We start from the raw sequence: 21,092 nt of genomic DNA, 5'->3' as shown, positions 1-21,092 counted from the left end.
TCCCCTTTGGGGAGAAGACTGATAAGGCCTGCCGATAAACTCCCTGGCATCTGTCCTGAAGTGAAAATCTCCTGAAAGGCCATCTGTAGGGGGTCCTTCACCACTTCCCAGAAGGTAGTGAAGAAAGCCTTAGAGAGGCCATCCTCTCCCGGGCATTTCTACCCATCCTGTGTATGGAAAGCCTCCTCTAGTTCCTTTCTCTGTGAAGGGAGCTAGGAGGGAGCGTCCCATCTCCTCTGTGAAAAGGGACAAGATGTTATCCTAGACATGTTTTCTACCTCGCTATCCTCTAGCTGAGGCTGTCTCCTGCTAGAAGAGGCGTCTATAGTAGTCGGTGGCAATCTCCATCACCTCGTTTGGGCTAGAACGGGTCCTCCCATACTGATCTCGAAAGCAGCATATCTGCTCTCCTGAGGTGTGAGGCCGGTGCACCTGAAAAAACTCCCTGCACATCGTGTCTCCCTTTCGCGCCCAGAAAGCTGCTAAGGTACGGAAAGAGAACTCAAAGCGCATGTCCTCTAGGCCAGCAATGGTTGCTCGCGCATGCACCTCCTGTGCGTGGAGAGTGGGATCCCTTGGTGCCTCCTGTAATAATCTTTGCGTGGCTCCAAGGTTCCGCCGGAGTGCTCTCTCCTCCTCCCAGCTCTACTGCCTGGCCTGTATGGCTGCCTCTTGGCAAATTCTACTCGGCTCAGCTAGGGCTCTACAACCTCCTCTGCAATCTGACCCCTCCTGCCCCACTCTCTGGTCCAAATCTGCTCTATCTGTCTTGTCACCTCCTCCCTCCTATAGATAGAGTCAGGGATCCGACAAGATCATGTATCTAGGGCAAATGCTGGGGGATCTAGTGCTAGGAGAACCGGGCAATGATCGGACAACGTGGTGCCCGCCAATTGCTGAATTTGGCCTCCCTAAGAGCCTCCCCACTCTCCCACATAAAACTTGTCCAACTGCTCCAGCAGGACTCCACCTAGCCATCTATCTCCCCAAGAGAAGTCCAGCGACCTCTCCCTCCTGCGGAAGGCAGGGTCTCTCCAAGCATCGCATGCTCCTACTGCTAGTAGAAACACCTCCCATGCCTCGTGCTCCTCCCCAGCCATGCCCTGGTAGTTTCTCCCTCTGCCATGCTGGTCCTCCAAAGCCTCCAGGTTGTTGAAGTCTCCTCCAACAATCCAGGAGTCCACCTCTGGGAGTCCTTCCGCAATCTCCACCCAGAACCTACTGCATGCCCTAACCTCCGTAGGGGTATAGATATTAAGGACTCCAAGGCACCAGTCCCCAATATCCAATCTGATCCATAGCACTCGGACCAATAGATATTAAGGACTCAGACCAATAGAGGTGCATACGCCTCCACTCCTACCGTGGGCACCGATGGTATACCCCCAGTAAGTGTGCGAGCTGCCTTGGAGTACCTTCCCTACCCACTGGACCTGGGTGGGGGTGAGCTTGTGCTCCTGTAGAAGTAAGATGTCGATCCGTCTGGCAAGAGCAGGCTGCAACTCCTGCGGAACAATCAATTTCCGGCAACCACGTGCCCCACTGTAGTGGAGGCTATTCACATTCCAGGATGCAAGGTGTAAGCTCATGGGGAAACGTGACTACCCGAATAGGCATCTGTTCGGTGTGGAGGCTGCTAATGACGAGGAGGAGCTATGAGGCATGCAGGTACGCTTTGCAACTGGTCTGGACGACGAGCTCCATTCCCCCATGGTGGCCCTCGGCAGGACCATAGGGGTGATAGAAGTTCTAGGTGGTACTATCAATGCATCTATTAGCCATGCTGAGAGTCAAGACTCTATGCACTAGTAGAAACAGGCCGCCTGTGCCAGGGGCTGCTCGATCACATCCCTCGGAGCTCTCCACTGTGGAGGGGCTCGAAAGATAATGCTCAGGTGAGGGACCTCGGCACCAGCCCACCAGCTAATGTCCATCATGCAACCAGGCCACTGCTGTGCAAACAATGCTAGTCCTTCTCCCATCCATTGGGAGGTGTGGTCCGCCACCTGACTCTTCAACTCTTCCTCTATCTGTGTTGTCGTCCACTCCCCTGAGTGAGAGGACTGAAGAAAAAAAGCATAGTTTGATCCATCCGATGGTGCTAGTAGATGGACCTTGCCCCTCCTTGACTTACGAACCACGAACATCCCCACCTCTAGAGGTAGTGGGAACTCTCCGCGCTCCGCAACTCTCAAGTAGGACCATGGGCCACTGCGGAAGAACTCCTGTGGCAATAGGTGTGCCTGTCTCAGGAAAGTGTGACAGGGGGCAAGGGTGGATGAGCTGGTGGCTGTATGGGAGGGGGAGGACTATTGGTGCGAAGAGGATGTAGGCTGTATGGGAGGGGAAGGACTGTTGGTGCGAAGAGGATGTAGGCGTGTGTGGCTCATCACCTCCTGTGGGAGAAGGGGGGTGGGTTTGGGGGGGATCACCTGAACCAGGTGCGGATCATGGGGGGTGCTCGGTACGGGAGGTGGTGGGGGCATAGTTACCTGGAACAGGGAACGGGAATGGGAACTGGACCCCCTGGAACGGGGGGAATGTCCAAGGTCGGGGAACGGGAACGGGGGGAACGGCACATGTCTTAAGTGCCCCAAATATGCCCTACATGACCCAAACTGCCCCAAAGAATGTCCCTCTAATTGCTCCAATACCCGTCAATACATGAAATTGACCCAAATGTCCCAACATTGACTCGATTACCCCCATAGCTCCAAATTGCCTTGAATTGCCCCAATTATCCCGATTTCCCTTGAAATTAGACAATATAAATGGATGAATACCTTGGAATTGAGGATCGGCTGAAATTTGATTCTGATTTGCAAGAGTTGATAATGCATCAAATTTGAACTTTGCATGGACTCCTAATTAGATTGTGGGTTGTCTTGACACTTTGAATCTTCAACCCGAGAGAGAGAGAGAGAGATTAGTGTGTGCGCATTAAACAATGGAGATGGATGAATATGTGGTAGAAGGACTATGATCCAAGTTTTTTTTAAAAAACAAGAAAAAACGTCAATTTTCAGTAAACAGGCCTCGAACGGCCATTCCAAACAGGGAACGGCAGGGAACGTTCCCTGGCCGTTTCACCTCCTTGGAGGGTTTGGAACGCGTTAGGCTGTTCCTACAGGCCGAAACGGCCGTTCCTTGTTTCTATGGGTGGGGGAAACGATGATCAAGGGATGGTGGGATGGACGGAAGTACATGGCGGGTGTTGGGGGGAGGGAGGGGCTAGTGGTCCTTGAAGTGGGGGGCCGTGGGCCAAGGTCAGTTGGGGGGGGGGGGGAGCAGGCCATGGGATGTGGAGGGCGGTGGGTGTGGGAGCTGTGGGGACTCAGGAGAGATAGTCTGTGGCGCGGGTTGTGGATGTGGGGGGCAGCGGTCCTGTTGGGTGGGGCGGACAGGGGGGCTGTGGAGTGCTCTGTCGAGGGGGCGTCGCACGCCCACCTGCTCCCTGCTGTCGAGGCTGGGTCTGAGATGCTGGCTGCGCCCCCCCCCCCCCGCCGTCTCCCTCTCTATCCTCTCTGGACCCGTGTGAAGCCATCAGCGTCCACCTACGGGCCTGTCGGTGGAGCCACCTTGACTTCGAAACGCATGCAACCTACTGCCTGATGCCCAAAGTCGTGGCAGCGCAGGCACTGCCTTGGCTGCCCCATCACAATGACCTGCTACCTAAAGGAGTGCCCGCCCGCCTCAATCTCTAGGAATTGTGGGATATTCTTGATCTTTTTCACTACCACCCGTACCTTTGGGACTCCTGAAGCTGTCATTGCATCCGCGAAGGATGCGGGAAGGATAGTGCCGAAAAGCTGTCCAAAGTCTTCCACCAACTGGTGATACTCAATCGCCACCAGGCCGGGGAAAAGAAGTGTGGCCAGGTGTCGAAGAGACCTATTGTGGAGTGCAAATGCCTCCACGGTAAAGCCCTGTACCAAGGGACCATGTGTATGACCCCCTTCGTGGATGCATATGGTGAACTTGCGAGTAACTTGCGAGCTACGTCCACGGAGCTGAGCCGGACCATGAAGATCCCTCGGCCCAATAGGACCGCCTTCTCGATTTGCGCTGTCCTGATGCGCAGCATGGAGTGTAGCCAGTTCCGAAGCTGGGCCCCTAGCTAGGGAATGTCCTACTACCTGACCATAAATCATTGTTTCCATTAGCTCCAACTCCTTAGCTCGAACGGCTAAGAGCTGTTCCTCAGAGAGGACTACGCGCAAGATGTTTGACGGGGGGGCACTCGCTGAGTGCGTCAGCATTTGACCAAAGGTTTCCATTGTGCGTCCCTTCTGAGAGGACTACAAATCACGTCGCGGTGCTACCTGAGGAATGTCCTACTGCCTGACCATAAATCGTTGTTTCCATTAGCTCCATCTCCTTAGCTCAAATGGCTAAGAGCTGTTCCTCGGAGAGGACTATGCGCAAGGTGTTTGACTCGGGGGCACTTGCTGAGTGCGCCAGCGTCTGACCAGAGGTTTCCATTGCGCGTCCCTTCTGAGAGGACTACCAATCACGTCGCGGTACTACCTAAGGGGAGGGGAGTTGGTGCAAATGGAGGGAGCAACTGGAGGGTGGGGGGATCAATGGCGAGGGGGGGGGGAACACTGCTGTGTTTGCTATGGATGGGTCCGAGGTTGCGGACATGGAAGGGGGGGGGGGGGGGGGTAGGTAGACCAACCAGTCGGGTGGGGGTCGTCGGGTGTGGGTAGTCGTGTGGCCAGTCATATGGGTGACGAACAAGGCGGGGACGGGCGACAAGGCGGAGCGAGGCGACGAATAGGGTGGGGACGGGGTGACGGGCTACAAGCGGGGGCCGCAGGCGGAGAACGGGGGGGCACCAGCCAAGGCGACGGGTAGGGCGAGCGCGGGCGTGAGGGCGTAGTTGGGGGGTGGGGGTACCAAGCGACACGACGGCGAGCTTCGACCCAATGTGTACAAAAACAAAGAGTCTAGTGAGCAGACACTAGCCAATTTGCTAGAAAAAACTATGTTAAGACCTCCAAGTTGTATTGCAATAGACACTGACTAACTTGATAGAAAAGGCTATGTTAAGACCCCAATACTAAGATCCCGACATACACTGACCAGCTTTCAAGCATAAGCTGTGTTAAGACCCCAGAATGAGTCAATAAACATCACCCTTAGATTGCTAAGGGCAGCAATCCGTTGTGCAGGGATGAGTTTAAGGGCTTTGAAGCTTTATCATGGCGTTGCTGCTTTTTCTTCTTTTTCTTGAGGAAGAATCACAAAACGTCTAATAGATTAATTTTTGTACATATTTTTAAAACTACTTTTTCTTCTTTTTTCTTGAGGAAAAGTTGCAAAACACCTAACAAACAACAAAGAGCCTACTAGGATACACAATCAAATCTCCAGGATATGAGAGAGACAAAGAGACAATATGGCAAAGCACCAAGAGGTGTTCATTGAGAGCATGGACAATAATTCATGGCCCCCTTTGTAGAGGAGGATCCTGTGAAAGCTTTAGCACCTTGTGCTCAAGCAAATGCCCACAAGACAACGGACTGGATAGGACATTTTTGAGTTACTGGGATCTTCTTAGTGCAGGCCTTACTCACAGCTTTCCAAAAGATCATGGCATGATGCGGCTGACAGAGAGGCTGTCTAAGGGATCAATTTAGCTCTTGTCGCTCACTCCATGGAGACCAATCACCTTGCTAGGAACTACTTATAAAATCCTTGCCAAGGCAATTAGTCTCTGACTTCCAGGGATCTACAAGTTCTTCAATGCCTGGATTTTTCTAGCTTCTTGTCGTACATTATTTACAGACTAAATCTCCTTCTCTTTTCTTGAGTAAAACTCACAAACTACTAACAAACACAAAGGCCCTGGGCAGGTCCAAAACAGAGAAATCCTGTCGGTCATCTTAACATAAACATATTCATAGTTTTTCATATCTCAAAGTCTGTCTAAGAGAGGTATATAATGCTCGAAGCATCTCCAAAATAGGCCACTCTAACTGTATATTATGTAGGGACAGTAAAGTTTTAGAACATAAATCATGCTGGTTCTCACATTTAAATGGCATTTCAATACCCATGTCAATGCCTCAAAACATAATTTATAAGATTGAGCCATACAAAACAGCATAATACATCACTATGCTGCATTTAAGATCATACAGTACAATCTGATAATCAGCCCACAGTAGGACATATGTTGATTTCTTAAGATGGATAGCTGGCAGAGGTCGTACAGTTCTCTTTGACCATGTGAAACAGTGTACAGTTGAGCTGGTAAATATCCAAAATTTTCAGCAAGAATGTTAAGTTTCATGCTTCCAGCATCAGTTGTTATGCTAGCCATGCCAAGAGGTGTCCGATTGAAGTTGGCTTCACTAGAAAGTTCAAATAACATTGCAGCCACAGTGCAATGTGCCCGTAATTTCCTAAATTCATCTGAAACTCTTTGTAGTACAAGGCCTGTGACTTGAAACTCTGGGAAAACCTGTTGAATGAAACAGAACCACCTGTAAATCAATTTCCAAAGATATTCGCATTATAGTAATTCCAAATCAAAATACAAACTGACAATGGCATGTATATACTGAATACATACCAATTCATTAGGAACACACTTCTGCAATCCAATAGTAGCCTCCAGTATTTTCAGGTGCTTAGTGAAAGTATAAGAAAGTTTTGTCATTTGATTTTGCACATCACTGAGTTCTAAATCCAGACTTTGCAAATATGACATAAGTTGCATCTCAAAACTTAATTCATCACGTAAGCGCTGTATTAGAACATGCTCAATGCTCAGAACCCTAATCTGCACAGAAATTGCCCTTCTATAAGCCACCACTCTATCAGTTGCATCCTTCAGCTTATCCTTAACATTCTTTGCCATAGTTTGATATTCTTTCTCAAAAATATCAAATGGCAGGTGGCAATTGATGCTGCTTTTCCCTTTTGCACTGGAAAAAGTGTAAAGAAACAAAACCATACATCAAATTGACATAGAGCCAAAAACTTCAAAAAGATAGTTTAAGATAGCAGATCCTTGTACCTTGTATTTCTACCTCATGGGGATTTTTCTGAGATAGAATTTTCTTTTCTCCAAAAAAAAAAAAAAAAAAGATAGGAGTTTGCTTTAAATGCCCTACTGTGAAGAGATAAGTTGACAGAAGATACCCAGGTTTGAAGTCATGACTTCTCAGGGAAGGCAATTCGTGATGAACTGAGCCAGTGTCAAAAAACCCCATTTGCTTCTTGGGAAGTGTAAGACATGACTTAAAATAAGGACATATCCCACCAGCTTCTTGGAAAGGGTGAAACAAAATGAACTAAAATCCTGAGGAAAGAGCCCAATAGCTTCAACACGCAGCTCACTGTGCAAGAATTTGATTGATATATAGTCACTAACCACTTATTGATTGTGATGCTTCTAATCCCCTAAATAGACTACTTCTGAATAGTTTTTTTTCAGAGAAAAGTAAAAATTCTATTAACACAGCTCAGAACAAAGTGTTCCAAGGCAAAAAACCAAGTACAAAGCAGCCCTGTAAGGGAGTTCCGTATCAAGAATTATATAAGAAGGGGAAGTCTATTACAAAGCTTGGGTAAATAGCGAATCGGGAGGTCTATAATGCCAAAGCATGTTGGTGTGGAAGAGGAAAAACATGCCAAAATCCCATGTCGTGAGGAAAGCATCTCTCCTCTTCCTCATAGTCTCCACACTGCCCTGTATTCTCTCCCACCTCCCATGAAGAGTATGCACAATCTCTATCCAGATCCTAGAGAGAGTCTTTGCAGTAGATATGTCCAAAAAATCAATAGCCAGATTACATCTAACTGTCCATATGTACCAAGCAATAATGCTAGCTATGAGCTCCCATCTGTGACAATGCCCCTGAGACCATAGTCTACGAGAAATCTGGCATGAAAGTCCTAATCACAAGCTGTCCTGAGATGAGATAAGCCTAACACCCCTGTACATCCTCATAGCCACAAGCCAGGCCTCTATCAGTGACCCATGAAACTATCCTCCACATAGCAAACATAGAATCTAGAGTGCCATGAAACACCATCCTCTCATCTAGACCTCTTGAGCCCATGGGCAATCCCATATGCAATGCATCTGAGTCTCCTCATGCTCCCCATATTTAGCGCAAGGAATAGGGTCTCTACAATAGCCAAGCCATGTACCAACTGCTAAACTCCTGTGTGCTGCTAACCAAAGAAAGAGTGAAGCGTGGGTCTAAAGCTGTCCTCCAATCTCCTCCAGAAGTCTGCAAGCCTGTGATATACCTTGGATAGTCTAATGCTCAGCTGCAGCTGGCACCACTCTGATCCTGCTCATTTGTATCCTCCTCACCAAACTAGTGTATAGCCAAAGAAGGTACGTCCTAAGGCATCTCTGCAAATGGATCTCTCCATACTCACTCCCCAGGATCCCAGTGAAGTCTCTGTAGCAGCCTCCTCCTAAATGCCCAATGTCTCCATCCATCTTCCATACAAGTCTCAGGGTCTAGGTCTAAGTACCAAGTCCTATCACAATGAGCCACAACTCTAATCCTTTGTCAAGCCATGAACTCTAACTGATCCAGATCCTCTCACCTAAGCATGCCATCCATCTCTACTAAAAAGTAAACACACTCTCTCCACAGGTGCTTACCACTGCATGAAGGATCTCTCCCCTGGTAAAGAGCCCTATCTATGTCACAGTCATTACTCCATTCAAGGGGTACCATCTCCCTGATGCTCTCCATTATGACTTTAATGTCTTATGGAATTGGAAAATATTTAATGTACAGTGGGAGACTTTAATATGCTGCAAAAGATTTACAGAAGCATGCATTTACATGAGGTTTTTAAGAACTCATGAAATAGATAACCTATTGTAAACACAGATTCCCAGCACAATTCTGGAGAGTTCCTGCAGTTGGGACATTTTTTCAATCTCTGATAACTCCATCCAGCATAGAAACTCTGTTCTCGGAAAAACACTTTGTAAGGCACAACACAACTCATCTTCATTGGGCCAGTCAAGATGAAGCCTTTCATTAACTCGTCCACTGGTTTCTATAATTGACTGAAGCACAAGATGTTCCAATGTATCAGCTACCCTGGCCAGTTCTCTTTTGTCAGATACCTGTAATTCACAAGTCTTCAGAATTCATAAACTGGAAAAAAATATATGGTATATATGAGATGAAATAAGAGAAAGACATCTTAGCTAAGACATATGATTAAGCATGAAGGCATGAGATTCATGTGACAAAACCATCATTTTCTATTTATTTTAATAGACAATTTAGTATGTTGTTCTTCACCATAATCATTTGGCTGCAAACAAGACATGCATGCTTTCTCTTCAACCTAACACTGCTTATTTAGCAAGCTACCATGTGGGATCTACAGGTGACAAGCTTAATCTTAATGTAAATTTAGTTGTATTGAAAAAAGGTAGATTGCCCAGAATTCCTTGAAAAAAAGGGCGGTGAATCCCTAATTTCCAAGTATTACAGCAAGAAAATAGTAAAGAAATAATGAAAATTCAGCATATTACCAAACAAATGGCACAATCTGACACAGATTGTCCCCAAACCCTGGCACCCCTTGGCAGTATTTCGTTAATCTTTATTCCAGAAATTGTGGATTACAACTGAGAGAAACCAAAGCTCCAAGAAATTTGAGGACTACGCCAACAACTAGGAATCCCTCCAAGTTCAATTGAAATTCCCCAACTCCCAGCAAATCAACGCACGATCCCTGACAATTTTGGAACCCTTTGCTGTCTACAGTAATCAGCAGCACAAATTCTCCATTTGTTCCCCGATCTCTGAATGCTTGGGAAGTCAAATTGAGTCTTCAACTGTTGCATGCAATCAATTGGAAGAGAGAGAGAAGAACAGTAGAAGAGAGAGAATTCGCCAGCCCTTGGTCCGGATTCTGATACAGAGGAACCAGAGGACATGGTTCCGTGTACGGAGGAAATGCCCCCTGGTCCGGACTTCCAGCCTGCGGGCAAACGCTCCAACCATACGCCAGAAGAGATAATGGATCATCAGGAACGTTCGTATGCTCAGGTTGCCTCTGACTCTGTGGATTCGCAAGATATTAACTGGGAGCATTTACTGGAGTTTGCCAACACGTTGCTTGGCGAGTATGTCCAACACAATCATGTAGCATTTTCTGACTCTCGAACTGATGGAAGCCACGGTGGACCCGAAAAGTGTCTTGCGCTCTTTTTCGGTGTTTTACGACCATGCTGTTATACTCTTCTTCACTGGCAGGCTTCCAGTGCTTTCCCACATTCGCCAGTGGCTGCATCATTTACTACAGGGGGAGTGTGTTGAGGAGATTTTTGTTGGGCCCCGAGGCTTCTATGAGGTACTGTTGAAATCTAAGGCGCATTGGGCTGAGCTTCTGTCTAAACTGCCATTGTTCTTTGATCGCCGTTTGGTCCATGTTGTGCCATGGCGCCCTATGGCGGACTTTCAGCGCCTCCTTCAACGTGAATGCCCGGTGTGGGTTGAAGTGGAAAATTGCCCGGCTGTCTATTAGCCGTTGTTAAAGGATGCCATGGCCGCTGTGGGAACTGTTCTGGTCCCCCCAAGCCTAAGGGCCATGAATCGCAACCGTTTGTGTATGCTATGGGACACTGCTAGGAAAAGGCCTGCATGGCTTTATATTAATTGCTCTGACATGCATCCTTTGCACTTTCGTTTAAAATGGGGCAACTTTGCAGGACACTGCTTTTCGTGTGGAAAATTGGGGCATTTTATGGCTGAATGCCCAGAGAAGAAACCATCTTCAAATGATGAGCATGTTGCGCTGCCAATGGAAGACATGGTGCTTGATGCTCCGTCCCAGGATACACCCCAACCACAAAAAGTTCTGGATAAAGGTAAACAAACGTCCCAAAAAAGGTAAAAAGGTTGATGCTGGCCTGGCAGCTATTGGGCCTAATGTTTCACAAGATTCCATGCGCACATATATGCACAGGAAAGAAATGTTGTCTTCAGAGCATGCTGCGCGTACTATGGTTCCTTCTGCTCCCCGTAATCAGTCTGCTAGGAAATTTTATACCGAGAGTCCAAAGGGCCCACCTGCTAAGTTGGCTTTTGACACTCGAGGGAATGTGATTACGCCATGGGATTGTCGTTATCCTCGCTCCATCCCCAAGACAGTGGATATTCCGTCGACCTCTAAAGCTGGCCGTCAGAACTCTTTTGCCGTGTTAGCTGATTTTTTGGATGATGGTGTCCTTGATATTCTAGCAGAAAATGTTAAATCGAGGCAAGTGGTGCCTCGTGCCTGATTTTCTTTTTGGATACGCATGAAGATAGCCACGTGGAATGTGCGAGGCATTTGTTCTCGCCATAAGCAACATGCCATGTGGACTGTATTGCATGAGAATCAATGGGATGTCTTGTGTGCGGTAGAGCACAAGAGTCACGGTGAAGCAGGAAAAGTTGTGGATTGCCATGGGTTTCGCTTATTTTATGCAGGGACACCCGCCGGCCATTATTCTCGTATGCTTATGATTGTACATGAGAAATATCAGTCGGTTCTTATTAAAAATGATGTGCATGGCCGCTTTGTGGTGGTTGAAGTTTTATTTGAAGGAGAAAATCTTATGTTGCTGGGCCTATATGCTCCGAATGATCCTTTATCCCGCCGGGATCTTTGGAATACCATGAAGACCTCCTTGTCACTTGGCAGACGGGGTTTTTTGATGGGGGATTTTAATATGTGTGTTGATTCTTCACAATCCACTTCGGGGCACTCGGTGATGGACGCTCCGGAAAGTCGGGTGTGGAATGAGTTTGCTCTTGATGTGCTTAAGCAAGATCTATGGACCTGGCTACACCCTTTTTCTACAGGGTTTACTTTCCATTCGGCACAGTATGCCACTACCTGGTCGAGGTTGGACCGAATGTACATCATGCAGGATGATGATTTTCTTCCTGAGATGCTGGAAATGACAGTCTTGCAGCAATATGCCTCGTCGCACCATTTCCCTCTCCAGCTTGAGCTACTTGCACAACCCATTGCACCTTTTATGCAACTGCTGGATAGACTCCCTTTACGTTTCAACTCCTTTTATTTGAAGCATTCGCTCTTTCAGGGCTATATGCAGCAATTGATTGATAGATTTTTATTGGACTTCGCCTCTGAGGGCACTGCTTCCTTTGAACGATTGCTCTCTAATGTGCAACGGATAGCTCGACAGCATGGGATCCACCATGCCTCTCTTTGTCGACGGCGTCGACACGCAGCGGAGGACTTACTGGCTTTGGTTTATTCTCTACTGGTAGACACTCCAGATGATAAATTTCTGGTGTCACTGGCAATGCGTTTGGCTGATCTTATTAAAGAGTTTCAACTGAAATCTTATCGGCAAGCCAAATTATAAAAGTTGACTGAGAATTTGCAAGATAATGTTTGTCAAACTCATAAGTTCTTTCGCGTGCTGCATGCCTCTCCGGCTCGAGAAAATATGACTAGACTCCAGAATTCAGAGGGTCAAATGATCACTGACCCTCAGACTATTGTTAATATGTGCAGGAATTATTTTCCGGAGCTTCTTGGTTCTTCTCAGTCAACTTTTGACCAGGTTACGCATGCACGTTCAATCTTCTATGATCTGGTCTGACATCAGGTTCCACTTGATATGCAAACTACTTTGGAGTCTGATATTTGTAAGGAGGAGGTTATGGATGTTTTGTTGCACCTGCCTCAGGATAAAAGTCCCGGTTGGGATGGTCTCACCTATGAATTCTTTGAGAGCTCTGCTACCCAACTACTGAAGACATTGACGGCTATGTTTTAGCAGGTTTGGGAAACAGGGTTCATGCCTTCCTCATGGAAAGAAGGGCTTATCAAATTGCTTTCAAAGGTTCCTTCCCCGTCAATGTTGCAACATTGGAGACCAATCTCTTTGATGGGTTCGATGTATAAAATCTTCTCTAAAGTGCTGGCGAATCGGCTCCACAAACATCTTCCGGCCATTGTGTATCCTCTTCAATATGGTTTCATTGAGGGCCGCAATATTTTGCATAATATCTTAAATGTGCAAATGGCTATTGACTATGCAAGGCACTCTAGTCAGGAAGTGGTATTGATCCAATTGGATCTGGAAAAGGCATTTGACTATTTAGACTGGTCTTTCATTGCAGAACTTATGTCGACGATGGTCTTTGGCACTCGGATGTCCCGCTTGATCTACACCATTAGTGCGGCGGCCTCTTCGCGAGTTATGCTAAATGGTGGTGTTACAGAGCCCTTTATCCTAGCACGTTCTGTGAGACAGGGTTGTCCTTTGAGTCCTCTCTTCTTTGCCTTGGCGACTCATCCGGTTCTGTCGATGTTATCCTCCATGGCAGCTTCTGCTCAGTTGGCTGGATTGTCTCTTCCTTTTGGTCAGCACTTCGTTAGTCAATCTTTGGCAGATGACAGTTTTATGATTTTACGTGTGGACAAGGACAATATTCGCAAGGCATTAGATGTCTGGACGCTCTTTGGTCAGGCTTCAGGTCTTCATATCAATACTTTCAAATCGGCCCTTCTCAGTTGTATAGAGTCCGATTTATGGTCATTGGGCTGGCAGGGACAAGTTGTGCCCCGTGGGTCCATTGTCGGGCATCTTGGGTACCCTTTGGGTGTTGATGTTCAGTCAAAACAACTACTACAATGGATTTCACAGAAACTGGCAGCGAAGTTTCTTTATTGGAAGTCGCAAGCATGGCCCTTCCACGTTCGCCTCAAAGTGGATCAAACAATTATGCTGCCAATGCTCACATATTTCTCACCATTGCTGCCTTGGACTCCTACTACTTTGAATGCTCTCACCCGGCCCATTCGTTTCATGTTATGGAAGAAGGATTCATTGCATGCCGGTATTTCGTGGATTTTGTGGTCGCATACATGTACCCCCAAACGCCTGGGTGGTGGGGCTATTTTGGATGCCGAAACTCATATGCTGGCACTTCATTGGTCTATTTTTCGTGGCATGTGTGTGGAGCATCACCCGTGGGCCGCTATAGCCCGTTATTTTCTTGAGGACCGCGGGCTTCTGCATGGGAATACACAAATTCGAGGCTCCTGGTGGCATGTGCTTAATGCGGACGCTCGGTTTTCGAGTCCTTCCTCACCTCTGCTCGTTCATTTGGTCGGCTCCTGGCAATTGGTTCTTCAGAAGGTGCATTGGTCTCTAGCGGAAGACCGCGTAAATACTAACTCTTTTCAATTGGAATTGTTGGCAGCCTCGAGATTACTTTCATGGGAAGGCAAACAGGAGCTTAGACCAAAATTTAACCACATGGCCCGTTTGGGCTTGACCTCAGTTGTAGATGCCACCCTTACCAGTCGTAATGTCTTCATTTCATTTCGTACTGCCAGGAGGCTTTTCCGAATCCCTCGTGGATACCATGATTTATGGGAACAGCTTTTGTCAGTGCTCCAGAACAGACAACCCTTTCCTGCCCTTGCTGTGGATCGCCCTTGGCAGGACTGGGTCCTTGCAGGTTGGTTAAATTTGGAAAAGGCCTCAGCTAACCAGGTGTACCATCTTTTAATTAAAGATCATCAATGGCTGGTCACGAAAGCTAATACTGTATGGGGGTTGCGGAAATCTCAATCATGGTGGAAGGCAACTGTCATGGAGGGCTGGGTGAACAAGACACCTTTCAAATGCAAGGTCTTTCTTTGGAGGGTAATGATTGGTGGTCTTCCTCTTGCCTCGGCCCTTTCCAAGCGTCGCATCTCTAACGGCAACTGTTTCTTCTGCACCACTACTGTGGAATCGGCCCATCACCGATTTATCTCTTGCCCTCTTGCTAAGAAAATCTGGTTGCTTTTGTCTGTGGTTTGATGAGCTGTGGTTGGTTTCTCAATGAGTCCTTTCGATTGGGTTTTTGCACACCCAAATTACCCCGCACCGGCACAGTTGCATATGAAGACCGTGTTCCATTTTCTCAAATACTGGGGATGCTGGCATAATTGGACTACTCGGAATGCCTTTCTTTTTGAGTCGGCCTCTAATGTTCCGGGACACATTTCCAGGCTTAAAGGCCTCTTGCTTTGGCAGATAGATCTCATTCAGCACTCTGACTTGCTCCCTCGGGAAGACTTGCTCCCTCGGGAAGACTTGCTTCCCTGGCATAGGGCAATTTCCTCTATGTCTTTGCCGTGACTTGTGTATCGCAGTCTGGGTTTTGTACTGACAAGTTCACACATGGTGGCTTAGAGCCGTCGTGTATATTGTAATCATGTAACCTTGTACCTTTTTTTTCGTAATTAATACAATTACCTTTTACGGAAAAAAAAAAAGAATTCGCCAGCCTGATTAGTGTGCTGCAGCTGTCATTTGCCCAGTAGGAAGCCCAAAATCAGGTCACCTATTGCTCAAAGTGCTCTTGATCAAGTCACCTGCTGCCCAGGGTGGTTCAGCTGCTGTCCAAACACCTAGATCTTCTATCACCTGCAGCAAACTGCCCTGGAATAGCCCAGAATGGCTTCCCCTAGCCTTGCATGGCATCTCTTCCAGCCGAATCCCATGGCAAACCTGCCCATGCAAAACTGAGCCTCTAGATTGAATTCCCAGCCATTAATAATTCAAGAAAATGAAAAATAATTGGCCCTACCCAAGTTTTGCAAACTGCCCAGCCTCATTTTAAAATTCCTTACTATTATGACCTGAAATGTTGCAACTTTAACAAACGTTAGTCCAAGACATCAAACGTTTCAATTCTCTACACCTTTGATATTGAAAGTCATTACCAAGGAAAATCCAATGTCTCTAGACCGAATTTGACCCAGGCACCCCCTGGCACCTATCCATAACAACTTCTGCCAATAGCCCCCACTGCCCAAGCTAGAGTTTGCCTGTCATCACCTTGACTCATGTTCAACTTGATTTCACATGAACACAAGTTAGATATCCCAAGAGTATTAAGTTCCAAAAAGAAATTTAGGAAAAGAAATTATATTAATAAGACCTCAAAGGAAAACCTGCCTGAGGTAAATACAAAGTACAAGGAACTCTGTGAAGAGTAACCAAGTACATTAAAAACACAATGGTTGTGTGAACAACCAATCTGGTGGGCTAAAATGCTAGGCCATTTAAGGGATAGTATGAAAGAAGATGTTTGAGTCTCAAATCTGCAAGAAAGCCTCACATTTCTTACTCATCCTCTCAATGCTGCCTTGCATCCTCTCCCATCTCCCACAGAGAATGTGGACTATCTTTATCCAGTTCCTTCACTCCCCAATGGATACATCATTAAAATCAATGACCTGGCTACATCTCACAGTCCATATCTACCAAGCTATGATGCTGGAAATCAGCTCCCATATATGACAGTCCTTGAGTCCATTGCATCTGCAAGTAGTCTCAGGTAGTGATCCTGCTCAGATGTTGTCCAATGATGAGAAAAGAAGTGCTTCCTTGAGCATCCTAAAAATGCATAGTCCATGCGAGAGCTTCTTTTTGGACTCAATCTAGCAGCACGGTTAATAGAGATTTTTTATGCATCATAGAGCCCAAACACTCTAGATAGGGTGTTCAGAGAGGCAGGAGAGCCGATTGAGCCATTGCAAAGGATCCTCTAGAGGCAAGACAGGTAACCACACAATACTACACAGCTCTACTAGGATCCACTATTAGGCCTCCCGGATACGAGAGAGACAGAGAGACACACCAAGAACGTGGTTACTGATAGGATAAGCAGAGATTTGATGGCCCATTTTACAGAGGACCTCAAGGAGGCACATCTGGCACTGCCCTCAAGCAAGTGTCTAGAGGAAGATGGACTAGATAAGTCCTTCTTTGTGAGCTATTGGGATCTTTTTAGTGCAGGATTCCACTCAGCCTTTCAAGAGATTATAGCATGAGGAGCTATGCCAAAGAAACTTTTGAAGGGGCTGATTCATCTCATCCCCAAAGAAAGTGGAGATAGATTAGAGATCACACAATGGGGACCAACCACCTTGCTTGGAACTGCCTACTACAAGATCCTTGCAAAGGCGATTAGTCCCAAGCTAGCACCATTGATATCAGGCATTGTACACCCCACTCAAACAGGATTTGTGCGGGACACCATCTTGGACAATATTTTAACCTTTTGGAAGACCAAAGCTTTGGCTAGATCCAGGAGTCAAGACCTTATTATCCTTCTCTCAACTTCGAGAAGGCATATCATTGCATGGATTGGGATTTCCTAGAGGGCACGATGCTGAGGATGGGCTTTCTAGAGAAGTGGATCAAGGGTATAACAACCCTCTATTCTTCAATACACAGCCAGGTCAAGATTTCTGGGACAAGAGGAGATACATTCAACATTCATTGAGTCCAAAATTCGTGACCTCAATGAGAGATTTTCCCCTTGAATCCTTGCAATCTTCATCAATTGCATTGCAACAAGACAAACATATCAGCTACCACTGGAAATACATGTGGCACCATAGTCAAACATCTACACCTATTGCTTAACCATGCATATGCCGTCTACATGCTGAAATTCCAACCACCAAAATCAAGTTACAACTCACACAGATGAATCATAACTACCATCAAAACCAAAGGCAATAAAAGATGTTCTAGCCATTCTAAGACAACATAATGTAAGAACTAAGCATAAACAATGCCTCAAACCAAAGATGCATTGCAAATGTACATCTCATGTATCCCATACAAATGCATAGTTTTAGATCCCAAGTGCAAACCATATTTAACTACTACACAACAATCCGAAGTGAAAGTACACTAAATAGTGATTCTTTTGGCAAAAATAGTGTCAATATACAGTACCCTGAATGAAACTAAAGTATAAGCAAGATCGCCATATACCCGAGTTAGTCCATCCCAAGAGAGTAGAGGTGTTGCCTTCCCCCTTGAGCATCAAGTAATACTCTAGACTCTTTGGTCTATTAAGTGAGCATGAATGCAACCAATCAAATATTGAGTCCAACCGAAATGCAACGAGGTAAAGCTGCAACACTTGAGGATGGTTCACCAGGTCACCCTCATCCATCCATTTCGCATCCATAAATGAGTAAGTCTAAAACTTCACCAAAGCTCCTACTCCTTATGTGCCAATATTTATTTTGGAGCCAAGATCTCATCATGTTCCTCAACCCTAAACTAAACCTCATCAGATACATCCCTTGGCACATCCCCATGGAAAGGTCTCAACAAACGGACATGAAAGGCATTTTGTAGCTTCCAATGACTTCAGCCTAGAAGCCATACCATTGATCTTTTCCACTACTTGAAATGACCCATAATATCACGTATTCAGCTTAGGATAATGCTCCTTGCCTCTCATCTTTTTCTGCCTTTTTTTTCAAAGTGCAAAAGCACCCAATCACCCTTTGCAAATTCCATGCCTATGGCAGTCAGCTACCCTCTTTTTCTTATCTTGAGATCTTTAAAATGCATGTTTTACCTTCAGATAAGAAACATCCATGTATTCCACATATTTATTATTCTTAAAGATCTTATCCTTGGTCCACAAGATGGATGCAACATTCTTATCATCTTCCGCAATCCCAAACAAAGCTTTGCTAGTAGGCCTATGCACTATATTGTTATGTGCAAACTCAACCAACACCAAATATGGTTCCCACTACATCTTATGCTTTGATACATAATATCTTCAAAGTCTAAGACAATGAAAATAGCCTTTTCTAATTGTCTAGGCTCCATCTGTTTGTATAAAATACTTGTTATACGTGGATCCCTATCACTAACTATAAACTCTGATATACTATGATAGGTAAATAAACTACCTAAATACATGTGCCATATGATCAATCTTGTTCTTCTTCAAAATAGGGATAAAATGTGCTTGTTTGCTAAGCCTATAAATAACAGTCCAAATGCCATCATAACCCGTAGATGTCCTTAAAAGATCAAAGATGAAGTTCATAGCAATACTCTGCCAAGGCCTATCAAGAATAGGCAAAAGATGTCATAGCCCTAGACTCTTGCCTATCATATTTTGTTAGACAGTCATTTCCTGGACAGCTGGACAGCTGGACAGTACGGATGTCAGTGCCACGTCAGCAGGTGTCACATCAGCACCTGCAGTCGGCCAGATTTGCTGTGCAGTCAGCCAGATATCCTGCAGTCAACTGCATTAAATGCAGCTGACCTAGTGCTGGGATTTTCTATTTTTTCGGCTATTTATAGCCTGTTTGGTGGCTCACTCCAGCTCTCATTATTCAGATTCTGATCTTGAAGATCTGTTGGCTAAGACAGACTGTGCTCGGGCTGATGGAGATCGAGGTCATCAAGTCGGAGACAACATAGATATTTCCTCTGCCCCCTTGTGTATTTCTGCACTTTTATACAGCATACTACACCGCAGATTTTCCGCATTTACACTGTCTCCTCTCTCTCTCTCTCTTCTCTCTGTGTTCACTCTCTCTCAGTCTTTGTCCTACACTTCCGCATCGCTACACTCTAACATGGTATCAGAGCGGTGAAGATGGCTGAACCTATCTGAAGAAGAGATTTCATCGCGACACAATGCTGCGTTTCCAAGTTCTAAGGGCGAGGGGGAGGGCTGCGCATCAGATCAGGGCTGAAGCGAGCGTGGGCGTGCGAGAAAGGAGTCTAATCGGTGAATTTGCTGTAGGTTATTGCTGTTCAAAGGGGAGGAAGGCTGTGTTTCATGGCCTTCCATTGCAGATTTTACTTTTTCATCGCCTCCGGCAGGTGAAGAAGGTTTGGGCAGCGGAAGAATCAGTCCTAGAAGGCTGCGTTTTCACAGTCAGAGGGGGCTGCTTTTGCGTTTGTGCAGGTATTGCAGGTTAACATGTCTTCAGAGACTGATTTGGAGTTCCAGGAGATCATGGACAGGAAGGTTCCTGTCCTACCGGCTCTTCCAACGGATCAAAAGCTTGATGGTGACAATTACCGCATCTGGCGGGTCATGATGTTGGCCATTTTAGAGTCTTATGATTTGGCGAAACTGGTGATGGAGGAGATTAATAGGCCCTCGATGAGGGATGAGTCCAAACTCTCTTCCAATGCTCATGCGGAGTTGACCATGGCCCAGTCTCATTGGGACAAACTGAATGCTAGGATTCGATCTTTTCTGTTTCTGTCTTGCACCACAACCGTGATAGCTCACATCGAGCACTTGACGATGGCTCGTGAGATATGGCTAGAGCTCGATCAAATGTACAACCCGATGACCCTGATGAAGCGGGTTTCTTTGGAGGTGCAGATGCGGACATTGTCCGTGAATAAGTCTTCTTCGCTTCGGGAACACATCAACAAGTTTCGGCAACTTCAAATGCAGGTTCAAAATGCGGGGAAGCCTATTTCTTCCGAAGTCATGGTGATCGCTTTACTATACCAGTTGCCGCCACGATTCGGTACCTTTTTATTCTGCTCTTATTGCTTCAAGGCGGGAGTCCACTCTTCGGTGGGAAGAGTTGGTTCCTATGGTCTTGGACCAAGAGGAACAATTGAAGGAACAGAATGCTTCCAAATCGGAGGCATTGGTTGGTCAAATGGAAAGGACCAAAAGAAGAAGAAGGAGGACAACAAATCCAAGAAGGACAAGAAGAAGGAATCAACTTGCCATATTTGTGGCAAGACCGATCACTGGAAGAAGGATTGCTCCGACAAAGACAAGAAGGATACCAAGAAGAAGGACACGAAGGACTCTGGAGCGGTGGCTGCACCCTCATCAGCTACTTTTCTATACTTAGCAGTCATTGAGGACTCTACACCGACAACTTCTGATGCTGCGATAATAGCTCCCCACGCTCGAGAGTGGATTGTGGACAGTGGTGCCTCACGGCACATGACTCCTTCCGTTGGTGTTGCCCATTTGCGACCTTCGTGTGGGAAGATTCTCATTGGAGACAACTCTTCTGTGTCTATTGCTGCACAGGGTGAGATGCATCTTATTCCAAATGGACGTGGTGGTACCTATACCTTTGAGGTATTGCATGTGCTAGGATTGGGGTATCATTTACTTTTGGTTCATAAGATTTGTGCTCTTGGCCTCTTGGTGGAGTTTGACAGTGATACTGTTCGAGTCCTTGATCCTGGATCGAGGAAAGTTCTCTCTAAAGGGTATGAGGAGAATCGAGTCTACAAATTGAAG

The 21,092-nt window shown here is 46.2% G+C and overlaps 1 protein-coding gene across 4 annotated transcripts in view; it reads right to left on the bottom strand.

Moving 5' to 3' along the window:
• Window positions 1–21,092, bottom strand: part of LOC148009330 (uncharacterized) — a 115,300-nt gene that overhangs the window by 44,276 nt on the left and 49,932 nt on the right. For all 4 annotated transcript variants that reach the window (XM_087673578.1, XM_087673577.1, XM_087673581.1 and 1 more), the window contains exons 4-6: window positions 8,856–9,112; window positions 6,581–6,935; window positions 6,219–6,469 (exon numbers count right to left, since the gene is read on the bottom strand). In XM_087673578.1, coding sequence (XP_087529704.1) covers window positions 6,219–6,469; window positions 6,581–6,935; window positions 8,856–9,112 — 863 coding nt within the window. The remainder of the gene's footprint in view (window positions 1–6,218; window positions 6,470–6,580; window positions 6,936–8,855; window positions 9,113–21,092) is intronic.

This window comes from Lygodium microphyllum, unplaced genomic scaffold (assembly GCF_053477565.2).
Source record: "Lygodium microphyllum isolate KBCC unplaced genomic scaffold, Lygodium_microphyllum_v1.1.10 scaffold_31, whole genome shotgun sequence".
NCBI lineage: Eukaryota > Viridiplantae > Streptophyta > Polypodiopsida > Schizaeales > Lygodiaceae > Lygodium > Lygodium microphyllum.
This window is presented reverse-complemented; position numbering and strand designations above follow the sequence as displayed.